Source organism: Mastigoproctus giganteus, chromosome 1, assembly GCF_048544385.1.
Source record: "Mastigoproctus giganteus isolate SK-2022 chromosome 1, ASM4854438v1, whole genome shotgun sequence".
NCBI lineage: Eukaryota > Metazoa > Arthropoda > Arachnida > Uropygi > Thelyphonidae > Mastigoproctus > Mastigoproctus giganteus.
The window spans coordinates 37,511,974-37,526,953 of NC_143575.1; the positions used below are offsets into that span (position 1 = coordinate 37,511,974).

The 14,980-nt window shown below is 36.8% G+C and overlaps 1 protein-coding gene across 1 annotated transcript in view; it reads left to right on the forward strand.

The window, feature by feature from the left end:
* Positions 1–14,980, forward strand: part of LOC150090711 (uncharacterized) — a 257,039-nt gene that overhangs the window by 105,184 nt on the left and 136,875 nt on the right. Inside the window, exons 6-8 of the mRNA XM_090369985.1 lie at positions 4,408–4,436; positions 4,571–4,642; positions 14,242–14,316. Of these exons, the coding sequence (XP_090226111.1) occupies positions 4,408–4,436; positions 4,571–4,642; positions 14,242–14,316 (176 nt within the window). The remainder of the gene's footprint in view (positions 1–4,407; positions 4,437–4,570; positions 4,643–14,241; positions 14,317–14,980) is intronic.

Genomic DNA, 14,980 nt, shown 5'->3' on the forward strand with positions numbered 1-14,980 from the left:
CGTCAGCATTTTCTTCTTTCACTACCACTGCCTGCAAGTCAGTAAGTTCTTCTTTAGATAATTCCTTCTGTTCTTCTTCTTTAGCTCTGCAACCTTTACTATCTTATCTGTAGCCTCTTCATATGATTCGTCTTTTTAAAATCCTTCGAAGCCTTTTACGTGCCATGGGCATATTTTCTTCTATTCTGCATTTAAACAATTTTTAGTAATTTCCCCCCAGGCCTTATTAATGTTTAAGATGGCATGGTAAATATTGTAAGATTTCCAAGTCTCTTAACGTCATATTTTTCTCACAGTCTACTGCAGACAATTCCCGAGCAAATGTTGTGCGTAAATACTATGCTTTTAAATTCGAATAACACCCTGATCCATAGGTTGGATGAGTGAAGTTGTGTTTGACGGTAGAAATATGACTCTCATGTTCGAATTGAAATCATCTAGATGCATAGGATGTCCAGGAGCATTATCTAATAGAAACAAAATCTTGAAAGGAATGTCATTGTCTTTACAATATTTTTCAAACTCGGGAATGAAGCAGCATTTAAACATCCTCAAAGAGAGATATTGTTATCCATGCTCTTTGGTTTGATCGGAAATGCACGGGTAGGGGGCTTTATTGATACCCTTAAATGCACAAGGATTTCCAGAACGGTACACAGGCAGTGGTTTTAATCTGTAATCTCCCGCTGCATTAGCCCCAAGCAAGAGCGTGGCCTTATCTTTTGACACCTTGAAACCTGGCATTATATTTTCCTCTTTGGCAATGTAAGTTCGATCTGGCATTTTTTTCCAATACAGAGCACTCTCATCAACGATAAAAAATTTGCTGCATTGAATAGCCGCCTTCATCGATAATTTTTCCACCACATCACAAATTTTCTCTGCAGCTGCAGAATCAGCACTGGCGACTTCACTGCATACTTTAATGTGGAAACCAGTGTGATGCTTGAACCTATTAAACCACCCATCGCTTGACACAAACTTGGGTTGGGGTCTGCCATACTTATCCTTAATATTTTTATAAATACTTGTTGCTTTTGCTTGAATGGTCGTTGGAGTCAGGGGCACTCGCTTCTGAATCTGATTTTCCATCGATGCTATTAATAATATGGATGGAAAATCAGATTCAAAAGCGAGTAGAATGGATGGATACAGAGAATAGAATGGATGGAAAATCAGATTGAATATTGCACCTGAACGCTGTTTTGTGATCACTGTTGATCTTAAGTGCATTGATCCTTTGATGTGTTCTTTTAAATGCACAGTGTCCCTTCAAAAAGTATTCACTGTTGAAACAGTGAGACCTTGCAATAGATGACAAACTTTGCCCCGCTTCTTACTTCTTAATTAATCATCTTCATTTCTAAATAATTTTTTTTTCATTTCCTGGCACTGCCAGCATTTGCACTCCCCGTTGATCCCTTTCCCTTCATCATTGTAATATGTAAATAGGAATGAAGAAAAGTTTCTGAAATTTTTTTTTTTTTTTTTTTTTTTACATTTGAAGATTTCAGTGAATGGGGAACACAATTTCACCATAACATAATAACGTAAAAACCCACAGAATTCCAGTTATCGGTATTATCGCAAATACAAGATCGAGTTTACTACCCGTTTATAATAGATTGCGCTAACAGAAAAACCCAATGAACTGGAAAGTGCAAATTGCTTTGATTGTTTTATGGTAGTGACCTCCAGAAATGCATTTTAAAAAAATATCCCAAAAGCATTCAAAATTGATTCTTATAAAGGAACATATCAAGATGATGAAAGTGTAGTGCAGTTTCCATTATAAAAATGCCCTTTTACAGAGATAAATAGCTTAGTTATATATTGAAAATTTTAACTTCCGAGGTCTTGGAATAAATTACCAAAAAAACAATGTGCATTGGGTTCGCATTACGATGTTTTCAAGATACTTCCATTTATTCCTGTGGGATGCAAAATACATTTCCATGGTTTTTAAGTTTGCACCGGCTGGCAAAAACTTATGTAAAGTCGAATTTCCGTAAGTTGAGTATTACATAAGTCGGGGAGTTCCTGTATTGGCAAATGATACAAGAAAGCAAGCTTATACAGATCAGTCAAAAAAAAGAATAAAATAAAATAAAATAAAAAAACCTTCCCACATCATCTATCAATCTCCTCCAATATTTTGTCTAGTTCTTTCTTGAATTTATAAAAAACTGAAATTTCATTAAACTCAACCCAGTAGAAATCCGGCAATTATTATCTATTTATTATTTATTTCTTAAGGCGCCTCCGTAGCCATGTGGGAAGGAGCAGCAGTGCGTAGCACACGCTTCTTGATTAGACCGAGGTTCGAGCTCGTCACCACCAAATACGGAGGATGTGGAAAGGTCAGGGAATGACCACCGCATATCCCCGGAGCAATATGGCCTTATCTGCTAATGCTTCTAAAAACCAAACAACAAACATTTATTTCTTTTCATACACATCATATAAGGTATTTTATTCCCTTGTTTCAAAAGCAGTCAATATACAGTGGAGCCTCAACTTTTGATATCAACGTTCGATATTCTCATTAACCGATTGCTTTCCGATATAGCTGGAATGGTGCATTGGTGGAAATTTTGAGACGCGTGGCGTGCGGAACATAATTCGTACAATTATTTTCAACCAATCAGTGTCTTTGTTATTGTTCAACACAACATTCCCTCATGTTACAGTACTTCGAACAGTTTCTTTATCTTCTGTTTGGCTTGTCCAGTGTGTAAGCAGAGTGCATTTTTGTTAATTATGCGAAACCGGCCTCTTTTGGAAGAGAATTCCCGGAAGAACGTACCTCGCTAAGGATGAGGCTAGTTTACCTGGACATAAGCCTATGGAAGATAGGCTCACTCTCCCATTGGGTGCCAATGCCTCTGGAAATTTTAAGCTGAAGCCTTTGCTGGTGTATCACTCTAACATCCCCAGAGTATTTTAACAACAAAAGCATGCTGGGACTGTTTTGGCGCAGTAATAAGAAGGCCTGGGTTACAAGATATGTCTTCAATGAATGGGCACTTGAAGTTTTCTGTCCTTCAGTGAAGAGTTATCTTGAGAAAAATAAGCTTCCTCTGAGGGAACTACTCCTGCTGACTAATGTGCCAGGCCATGATCCCAACCTTGTTCAATCTCTTGAGGCACAATTTGACTTTGTTCAAGTCAAATTTTTGCCACCCAACACCACTCCTCTTCTTCAACCAATGGACCAGAAAGTGATTCCAAACTTCAAGAAAATCTATACCAAAAAAATGTTTTCAAGTTCCTTTGCAGCAACCTCTTTTGAAAATGCTATCACACTCAAAGATTTTTGGATGTCAAAGTTCAACATCCTGGACTGTGTGAGGCTAATCGTAAGTTCTTGGAATGATGCTTCCACCAGATTCTTAAATTCAGCCTGGAAAAACATCTGGCCTTTAATCATCCATAACTTTTACTGATTTGAAGATGTTGGTGCTTCGACAAATGATATTGTCACTCTTGGTAAATCTGGAGGTTGACGAAGAGGATATGGAGGAGGACCTTATTGATGCTCATGGGTGTGAGCTAACAACAGAGGAGCTACAAGAGCTGGAGAAAATTATGAAGAGTGACTCAGGAGAGGAAGAAGAGGACACCCAAAAAGTGTCAGCTGAAGTGTTGAAGACTGTCATTTCTTGTTGGGAGCATTTGAGAGAAGTGGTAAAAAAACACCCCAACATTGAAAACACTGAACTCATGACGAAGTCATTTCTTACTTTAGGAAACTACAAAAAAGTTGTAAAAAACAGTCTACTTTGCCAAGGTTGCCAGTAGCAGCAAAACGCAAAAGACTAAAAAGACACATGATGTTTGATCTAATCCCACCACCACTACGTCAACATTGATTTCATCAGCCCTGCACTTCAAGTCTAAGTTAAATGTTCATTTATTGTTTATTTTTTATTTTCAGATGTTTTATAACTATTTATTAAATAATCTTTATAAAACACTCATTTTTAATGTAAAAATCAAATATAACATGTAAGAAAAACTATTTTATGTGTTATTGAGGTCGCCTGCCAAGGGTTTAGAATGAATTACAGGAAATCAATGTATTATTGGTTTCAACTTACAATAATTTCAACATACAATAGGTTTTGTGGAACAAATTACCATCGAATGTTGGGGCCCCCACTGTACTGTATATTGTAGCTTAATCATTTGATATTACTTTTGCTGCCATGTCCTGATTGGAGAAATGAAGTCATTTTGGCGAGTGTGCAGAAATGAAATTTTTTCAGTTTGTACATAAGAGTGGTTGTTTTTATGCTCTTTTTTGTTGTTGTTGTTGTTGTTAATCTTGAATTATTATTATTTGCTAATATGCCTGAAATATAATGCATTGTGTAAATTAACTGACTTGTTTATTTCTAATTTCAGACTTGTCCAGAGTTAACCAAAGTACTTGGGTGAGAATTTTTTTATTTCATATTTCATTCCATATTTCATTTTAATATTACTATTAATATTAATATATTTAAGCACAACTATAATTCTCTTCCTTTCTTCTTCCCCCCTCCCCCCTCCTTTTTTTTTTACTCAGTCGTGGAGATTTTGCAGAATTTACTAAGCATTTGGAGGGCCTGGCAGCTATATATCAGTTGAATGCTGACAAGTAAGTATACATTTGCATTACTGATATCAAATAATGAATTTTAGAAAAATTTGGTTAATTTTTATTAGATGTTAATTTTAATGTAGAATGAGGGCTATTAAAAAAAGAATGGTCATAAATTAAAAAACAAAGCAATAAAAGTCATGCAAATATTTCTAATTATAGAATATTACAGAACTATCTATACCTAAGCATGCAGAAATGCTCATGCATTTGTCATGGAAGTAGCTCAAAGATGCTTATAGTTATTTTTGCTTACACAATTGTGACTGACATACATGAAGAACAGATTTTAGTATGCCACGCTTAAATTTTATTACGTACAGAGAGTATTTGATTGTCAGAAAAAACTTCCTAGTGTTGTGGAAGTGGGTAGTGCGAATAAATTTAAAGAAAGATTGGGCAAATGAATGAGTTGTGTTTCTTTTTTTACTGCCAATGCTCTACAATCTTGCTTCTTTTTTCCATTTTTCTACACTAATTTAAAATTTTGCTAGTTTAAAAATTAGGTATATAAAATTCTATTTTATGTTACAGATGCTTATAGAGAACCTGTTTCCCTTTAGTACAAATTCAAATTATTATTTTAATGGCACCTGAACTTGTTGCTCATCTGTGCGTGTGTGTATATATTGTGTCAGCAGAAGTGTGTTCACAGGCCAATTTGCATGTTGTGTGAACTGAAAATCCCAGCCTAGCTAGTGCGCTCTCTCTCTCTCTCTCTCTCTCTCTCTCTCTCTCTCTCTCTCTCTCTCTCTCTCTCTCTCTCTCTCTCTCTCTCTCTCTCTCTCTGCTTGAGCTTGATTAATTACATCCTTGATTGAAGAGGATTCTAAAAATTCCTTCAATCTTTGATAGGAATCAGACCTAGACTTAGTGGTAGATGGTGATAAGTGCTGTTGTTGCTATACTGCATGAAGATTGCTGTATGACTTTGAGGAGGATCCTTTTGGATTATATTAGTATATCTTTAGGTAGTATTAATATCATAGTACACAATCACTTCCACATTAATTATATCTGTGCACATTGAATCCCAAGATTGCTTGTAATCAGAACAAAAACAGGAACATCAGTTTTTTACCAAAATTTATAAATAGCATATCAGATGTGGCTTCAACATTTCAATCCAAAGGACAAACAGTAGACCTCCATGTGGCAGTTTCCCATTTCTCTATTGCCAAAGAAAGTAGTCGTGATCAACTGGTAACATTATGATAACTGGTAACTTTCTTGCAGGAATAGTGTTCATTCCTGCATGTTGTGCCACCTCATCTAACTATTACTGGCCAGCATAGGGTTTCTGTTTTAAACCCTTTCAGGAGTCATTCATAGGTCTATGATTTTCATGTGTTACCTCTGGAAAATATGTACATAGATTTGCATTTTGAAGGTTGCTTCTAACAATTTACCTATTAATGTGCTAATTTTCTTAAAATTTTATACATGCTGCTGTCTCTTATCCCTTTTTCTAACTTATTGCAGACATGGTTTATAATAGCTGGCAGCATTAAAATAGTTTTGAAAATTGAAGGAAGAGATCACACCTTCTACCTTATTTGCCCAGTTTGTGCTTGCAAAAGCTGAAATTGAAGAATTTGTATGGAATTCATATCCAGAAGTCGATAAAACTGAATCAAGTGATATATAAATAGAAGTAGAGAATATTATTGCATCAAAGAAAAAGTAATGATGGGTTTCGCATACAAATTCTTCTTATTTTTATTTGATTTTTTAAATTCTGATTCATTTAAATTGAATAAGAAATCATTTTGACAAAATTTCAAAATCCTAAAAAAAAAAAAAAAAAAAAACTTACTATGCAGAGCCTGCTGCTACTGAAAATTCATCTTAACACGTTGATTGCCGCAACTGCCATATATGTCCAGCACCATTACGTTTTTCAGGCGCCGCATCGGACATACATTGCCAACACCAACTATTTCAGTGGGAGCTGCTTCGGCTGTATGGCATTGACAATTGTTGTAAATTTATGTTATTTTTGAAAAACATGGCCTCCGGTGTTACATGTGATGAAATTTGCATGCCACTATGAGAAAAAATAAGTGAGTAACTGGCCATTATTTAGTCAAATTTCATAATTATAAAATTTTAATTATATTTATTTTGATTTATAGTGTTGTCCAAAACACTCCAAACACATGAAAGGCTGATGAATACAGTCTGAGCAATACGTCGAAACTCTTTCCCCCTTTCTGCTAGCAACTGATCTTCCTTCCGACTCTTTCAATTTTGCTTAACAAAAAATGCACAGCACATTCTTCTAACTTTCTTGTTTGCTTTGATTTTTGTCGTTAGTATATGAGTGTTACCACATTTTGGCTTTTCACATTTCTCTTTCCGTTCTATATTTAGCAAATCCATAACTACCTCTTTCTGAAGCTTCTTATTTTTATTTATTTTTGCGTAGCACTCTTGTATACCACGTACGCATTGACAACTGATATTCCGAGTATACATTCTATTGCTAATTTCTGGTACCACTTTACCCCCTTTCTTAGCATTGTGGCATACGAACCCATTTGATCCGACAGATTAATGCCTGCCTTTCCCTTATTATAAGCTAGAATAGGAAGTGGTTTTTTTTTTTTTTTTTTTTGCTTCTTTCCATCTTCCTTTACTAGTGGAGGATCCATCAACCATTTCTGGGTCATGCTTTGTTGTTAGTAGTCTCACATCTTGAGAATCTCGCCACTTTAGAACAATAATTCCATTTTTTTCTTCCTTGGCGATCATCTCCCCTTTATTTAGCTTTGAGTACATGACTTCTTTGGGGGCGTAAATTTTTTATTCGCTCGTAATGTACCGACAACTTGAGTTTTTTTATAAAGAAACAATAATTCCAGATGGTAGCTGATATAAAAGTTGTCTATGTACAAGGTGCGACTTTCATTTAGAAGTCCTTGTGATAACTATTCACAGACCTTTGCAGCTAATCCTACTGAATTTATATAATTTTCAGATTTATCTGAAATGATCTTGCTCAACCAGGTATATCCTTCAGTGGAATATAACTTGAACAGCTTGATTCCATACCTGTGCACTTTATTTGGAATATACTGTCGGAATATCAGCCTGCCCCTCCAAGGAATAAGAGTTTCGTCAATGACGAAATCTTGGCCGGGGAAAAATATTTTCTGATATTTCAGCCACAAAACATCTATCAGGTGTTGTATCTTACTGAGCCTGTCCCCTGGAATAGCGGTTTCATTGTCTGAAAAGTGATTGAGGCACAACAACAATTCAAACCTGTTGCGAGACATAATTTTTGTTACTAAATTATTTTTATAAATAGGTTTGGTTGACCAGTAAGATGCAATACTGCCCAATCTTACTAGTCCCATCCATATAAGAAGCCCGAAAAACTTTCTCATCTCATCAGGAGTTGTTGAAACCCACTTTTTTAGACGACTGCCGCGAAACTCAGGAACTCTGAATTTTCTGTTTGGCATATCTGTTTCTTTCCGTTACAATAAGATTTATTACTTCATCATCAAAAAATAATGAAAACGCCTCAAGGTGAGTAATGTTTCTTGATATGTCTATTATGAAGGATGGCAACAAATCCTTGTTGCCATCCTTCGTATTCAGTCCATTCAATAGCATCATTTGTTTCAGTCACTTCAATCTCAGGTTCTTCGGTATTTTCAAATTGCTCATCCGTGTTTTCTTCTTCCATCCAGCAGTCTTGAAGCACTTCTTCAATATTTTCCAGTATTTCAGTATCTTTTTCATTTGAAGAAATATCCCAGTCAGGATCTTTTATTGAATTATCAGAGTCGAAATCTTTTTCATCTTTAGAACTACTACTAAGATTTTCAGCAATTTCTCTTAGTTCCTCTTCTTTTAGTAATTTTCTTTTAGCCATTGCTGTTTAGATTTTTTTTTTTTTTACAACACATTTGTACAAACTTGCGGAGAAACACAACACAATAATAATGGGGATAATACAGTGCACTAATGAACTTGTTTTCACAAAATATCTAACAATACTGACAAACGTATTGCGACGTTTATGAGTTTATTTTATCGCGATTAGTATTATTATTTTTTTTGAACTAGCTTGGCTCAGTGTGTCTTGGCAGAGAGACACACTGAGCTCCACATGGGAGAAATTTAGTGATTTGGTCATTGAGAGGTTTTGGAAAGAAGAGCTAAGGATTGTTGGAGAAATAAAAAATTAAGTTGGTGGAAGCATAAGGACCAGAGGTTTCTGCAATGCTTAATCCCAATCTGGCAAGTAATCAGCACAGACCAAGTCATTTTATAGTAGAGGTGGTTGTGATATTGGAAATTTTGTTTTATGCTTGACAGGTAGGAATATTTGATAGGAGCAACATAATTGGTTTTAAGCTGGAGAAATTATGTAAAGTTAGTGAAGCACTTTTTATTTCCTCGGCACGGTCCATATTAATGAAATTATTGGAACCATTGTTATAGTGATTGAATAAGAGATGCAAGAACATCTGATGATGTTTTTGAAATCATTTTAAGTGTTCAGGAAAGTTAATAGATGGGGATGTTGATACAAAGGTCAGAAATTAAATTCCTTCCAGAGGAGGGATAACAACATATCGAACATAACTACTGACTTCTAAAATGACAGCTGTGACGGGCTTTTGCAGAAGTTCACTGCTAATGTCATATTAAAAAATAAAAAGGTGGATGTTGTAAAATGAAATGCGAGTTTAGTTGCAGCATTCATTTAGTTTGTAATTCTTTGGAAGAGAACATTAGTAAGAATAACATAAAATTGTCACTAAATAATTCAGTAGGTAGTAATTATATTTAAAGTGTTAGTGCATATTGAAAATGCAGTGGGAGAATCATTATCTGGACTGTTTTGTAATGGGGGAAATAATATTCATTTCTCCAGATGTCCTTGTGGGTGTTGGTAGAATCTCTATCCTTCCTACACTGGGTGGAAAGGACCTGAGCTCGAGTCCTGCCATTGTTGGAGGAATTTTTATCGGTCTTTTTCACAACGTGACTGAGTTAGTTGGCCTCAGGTCGGGGAAGCACGATTTTTCTCCCAAAAACTCGGATTTTTCATACAGCAAACAAAAAATTGACCTCAGAACACATGCAATTTACAGCCAACATACATGGAGCAATATGGCCTTAGAAGCTGATGCTCATAAAGCCCTATTACAACAGTAACAATAGCTCGCCACTAATATTCTCTTCCAAAGAATTACAAACTAAATGAATGCTGCAACTAAACTAGCATTTCATTTTTCAACATCCACCTTTTAATTTTTACTATGACAGCAGTGAACTTCTATAAAAACCCTTTACAGCTGTCATTTTAGAAGCAAGTAGTTATGTTCAATATGTTGTTAATCCATCCTCTGGAAGAAATTGAATTTCTAACCTTTGTATCAACATCCTCATCTATTAGTTTTCCTTAATACAGCTTAAAATGATTTCAAAAACGTCTTCAGAGGTTCTTGTATCTCTTAATACAGCCAACATACATGGAGCAATATGGCCTTAGTTGCTGATGCTCCTAAAGTCCTACTACAACAATAACAACAAAAATTCTCGATATAGTGTTTAAATTAATTGTATTTCCAACTGAAAACTGAAACTGCAATTAGTTTTGATAGCATATTTGTTACTTTTTTTTTATGAAAACTCCAAACACAAGAGGTATTAGGACCTATAGTACTTAGTACTGTGCTTGGGTTGGAGGTTGAGAAGACGAAAGAAGATATTTGTTGACATTGGACTTGAACTTCTGTAGACTGTAATTTTCAGGAAATACGTATGAAGGAAGGTTGTTCCAGAAAACGGCAGTTAAATGAATAAACGAGGAAGATGAAAAGTTGGTTCTGTGAGTTTGGAGTTGGACAGTCAATGGATGTTGGCTGGTGTGGCACATGTTCGGACTGTTCTGAAAGGGAGAGCGGGAATTGTAGAAGCCAATTCAGAAGAACAGTACGTCTGGGAGACAGTGAGTGGAGAGACTCTGTTAGAGAAGGGTCATTAATTAACTAACTGCCCTCTTCTGAATGGAATCTAGTAGCCTGAGAGAGGTTTTGGGGGCACCGCCCCAGATGTGGGAACAATATTCCATGGTAGGGCAGATTTGCAATTTGTACAGAGTTTGTTTGTTTGTTATTTGGTTTTTAGGAGCATTAGCAACTAAGGCCATATTGCTCCGGGAATATGCGGCTGTCATTCCCTGACCTTTCCGCATCCTCCGTATTTGGTGGTGACGAGCTCGAACCCCGGTCTAATCAAGAAGCGTGTGCTATGCTCCTTCCCATCTGGCTATGGAGGCACCTTGTACAGAGTGAACAACTATTTGGAAGAAAAGTAACGCCGAGAGTGAAAGAGAAAACCAAGTTTTTTTTAGATGCAGAGGAAGCGTTATTTGTAATGTGCTTGTGCCAAGAGAGATTAGAAGTCAAAGTAATCCCCAAAAGAGATATATCATCTTGCCTAGAAATTGGAGTGTTACCAAAGATAAGCAGAGGAGCAGAATAATCCTTTTTGTGAGATATAAGACAAGACTGAGTTTTAAGATTGAAATCAACTAAGTTATCTTTGCCCCACTGGAGAAATACCTGGAGATCGGCATTTAAGGAATTGGTAGCAGATATTCGAGAAGTTGAAGACAATTGAGCAGGGCAAGGTTTCTCAAAATGGAAAGTGGAATGCAATGTGCTATCATCGGTAAAACTATGGATAGGACTTCAATGGAAGGTCATTAATATACAAGAGGAAAAGAGTGGGGGAAAGAACTGAATCTTGAGGGACACTAGCATTAATGGAGAAGTTACAGGACAGAGAGCCATCTACCATCACCCATGAGTGATCAGAGAGAAAACTGGATAACCAATTACAAAAAAACAGTTGGCAAACCATGAAATGGAAGCTTGTTTAGAAGACCTTTATGCCAAACATGATGGAAAGCCTTTGAGATGTCAAGAGCAACTGCTTGTGTTTCACCGAACTTTTCCATTGAATGTGTCCATAAATGGGTAACATAAGCCAGAATATCACCAGTGGATCGACACTGACGGAATCCATACTAGCAATCATTGATCAGACGGAAGGTTTCTAGATAGTTTAAAGAGTTGACGGGTAATTGCAATGGGATGATAATTGGATGGGAAGGATTTGTCATCCTTTTTAGAAACTGGCTGGATATGAGCAAATTTCCAAGCAGAAGGAAAAACACCTTTGGAATAAGAAAGCGAAAAAAGGCAACAAAGAACAGGAGTAAGTTCAAGAGCACAGATTTTGAGAACAAGTGGAGAAATACAATCAGGACCTGGAGCTTTCTTATCATCAAGATTCGTCAAAATCCTTCTGACATCCTTTTGATGGAAGACCAAAGGAGGCATTGAATGGAGCGTGTCGAGAATGGTGGGAGGTGTTTTACCTAGATCATTAATACATGAGTTGGAAGTAAAATGGGATGCTAGCAGGTCAGCTTTATCCTTGGCTGAAGTGACAACAGAACCATCTGGTTTTGACAGAGGTGGGAGCAGAGATGGGCAAAACTTGTGGCCAATAGCTTTGGCAAGAGACCAAATGCTTGACTACCATTAGGAAAAGAAGCAAGTTTTCTACTCTTAGCCCTGTTCAAAATCTAGTTTGGACTGGTTAATAACTGCTTTACAATTGTTGCACGCTTTGGTGTATGCAGAAAATGAAACTGAAGAATTGGAATCAAGCCAATTATGATATGCAACATTCTTCTCTTGAACAGCCTTAGCATGTTTATTGGAAAACCAAAGTATAGATAAAGGACGAGATTTCTAAGTGGAGTGTGGAATAAAGGATTCCATTCCTACAAGAATAATTTCACTGACATGATCTGAGCAAATGTTGACATTAGAAGTTTTGAAACAGTAATCCGACCAAAGAAAAGAAGAAAAGATATCTCGCAGGTCATCCCACTTTTGCATTCTTGTAATGCCAAACATTACGAGGTTAGGAATAGCCATGAGATAAAGGCTCCATTGGAGAAGAGACAGTGACCAAGTTGGGATCTGAGGTGCCTAAAAGACCACTCACTTCGACCATGTACTTAGAAGGGTTGTTTGTGAGAAAAAGATCGAACGTGTTGGCTGAATGGTTGGGATTGTCCAGTATTCTTGTAGGTAAATGAACAACCTGTGCAAGGTCATTAGTAATTGCAAAAGCCTCAGCAACTTGACCAGCTGGGTCGATGTGACTAGAAAACGAAAGCCAGCTGGTGTTGTGAACATTAAAATCACCAAGGAAAATTACCTCACTGTTAAGAAAATTGTACTGGAGAAAGTCAAGTTGCAAAGAGAGGAAGTCAAAGAGCTCCAAGTGATTAGTGGAGTTGGGAGAACAGTAGAGACAACAGATTAATTTGACAGAATGAAGTAGAGAGATTTTAAGCCAGAGAAGATCGAAAAGAGGAGATTCCAAATTACCAAGTCTCTGACAGGAAATGTCGGAGACATTTCCTGTCAGAGACTTACTGAGATTTAGTGGAAATGGACACGGTTGAGATTTGTGAAATTAACTAGGAAGTGTTTGTGAGGTTTAGATCTTTTCGCAGATAAGCTTACTCTATTAGTTTCACAATTCACGCTATATTCAATAGTAAGAAAAGGTGGGGGGGGGGAAGACATGCTGTATGAAGTAATGAAATTTTTGGATATGGCGTATACATGGTAAGAATATACCCAGATCATTGACATAATGTGGCCTCAACAATGTCCCCCACATACACACTACTCGGACTCCCTCCAGTCACTGTCTGGCAGAGTAGAGGTAGTAAGATTATACACTAGCTGATCCCGAAGCCTCCTAGAGAGTTACCAATAGGTTCTGCCCGGTGTACTAACTAGTGGCTGGCCTGCGAACACTGTTTTAGAGCTGTACCCTCGAAATGTAAGGAAGATTGGATCTCACCATGATGTCCATCATTCTGCATGGTGGAAGGGATGGGTTGACCGGAACTTAGCTCTGGAGACTTAACATGAGTTCCACCATTTCAAACCTCCAATAAGCAAGGTGGTGGTATTGCACCGGTTGATCAGAGTCATCTGCCCTCTAGTATTGCCTGGTATCACAGAGGAGTGACATCCCTCCATGTGGTGTGGGCACCACACCTTGACCTCTGCTTACATTGGTTCACACCTGGGTGATCACCCATAGTGTGCTTGCATATGGAGGTTATACCCAGGATTGCTAACAGGCCCACCATCGTGAAGGTACAAGCAGAGAATTTGGCTGTCAAAGACCATCCAGACTTTGCTGAAATTGAGTCCACTTGACTTGAATATCACCTGAACATCAGTTCCATCAGCATTTTAGACTCCCAGGTAGCAAGTACAGCATTTGGCATATCTAAGAGAAAGTCTGTGACAACCTCAAGGATCGATAACTTTACTTGATATCCTTAAAGCTTGCATTCACTTGTATTGTATGGGGAATCAGTCATACCAGCAGAAAATGATCTTTGTAACAAGTGTTTTTAAATTGTTATTTTTTTCGTTTTGCATATTTTTATACATATATTTTTGAAACTGTTATCATATTTTGTGATTTATTAAAAATATAATATTTTTATCTTTATCCTTTAGGAAACAAAAAACAAAGGCTTACTTAGCCCTTCAAGCTTTAGAAGCTGATCTCAGTGCACTTGCCCAACTTCAAAGGTATCATATAAAATTACACCTCCATTAAATATATTATTAATTGAAGGTATTTATTGAGTACTTATTTAATACAAAACTGTCAGCTTTATGGCTCTAATTTTTTAATTAAAGAATCACCCAAATCAGAAATAATTGTTGCTTTCGTAAAGGCGACTACGATGGTCTGAGACAGTATTTAAATTCTATACAGTGGGACCAACTGATGATGTTACCAACAGCAAACTCAAAATGGGAAGCATTCAAAGAACTTATCTTGGAAGCTACTAGGCTTTACATACCAACTAAGAAATATTGTTCAAGGTTCAGGCCTAAATGGATGTCAGATGAACTAATGAGACATATGGCAGAGAATAAAAATGCATGGGATCCATATAAATTATCAGGCGACACAGAAGCCTATGGCAGATATAAGCTAGTCTGTAATCGAGTCACAAAGGAGGTTAGGCAGGCGAAGGCAGATTACGAGAAATCTTTGGCAAGGGATGCAAAGAAAAACAGCAAGGAGTTCTTTACTTATGTAAACTCTAGAAGGAAGGGGATGAATCAGATTGGTCCGCTTGATATTGATGGTTCAACTGTTCATGATCCTGCTCAGGCAGCTAACAAACTAAATCAATATTTTGCATCTACATTCACACATGGGGAGTTATTCAGGAAGGGGAAT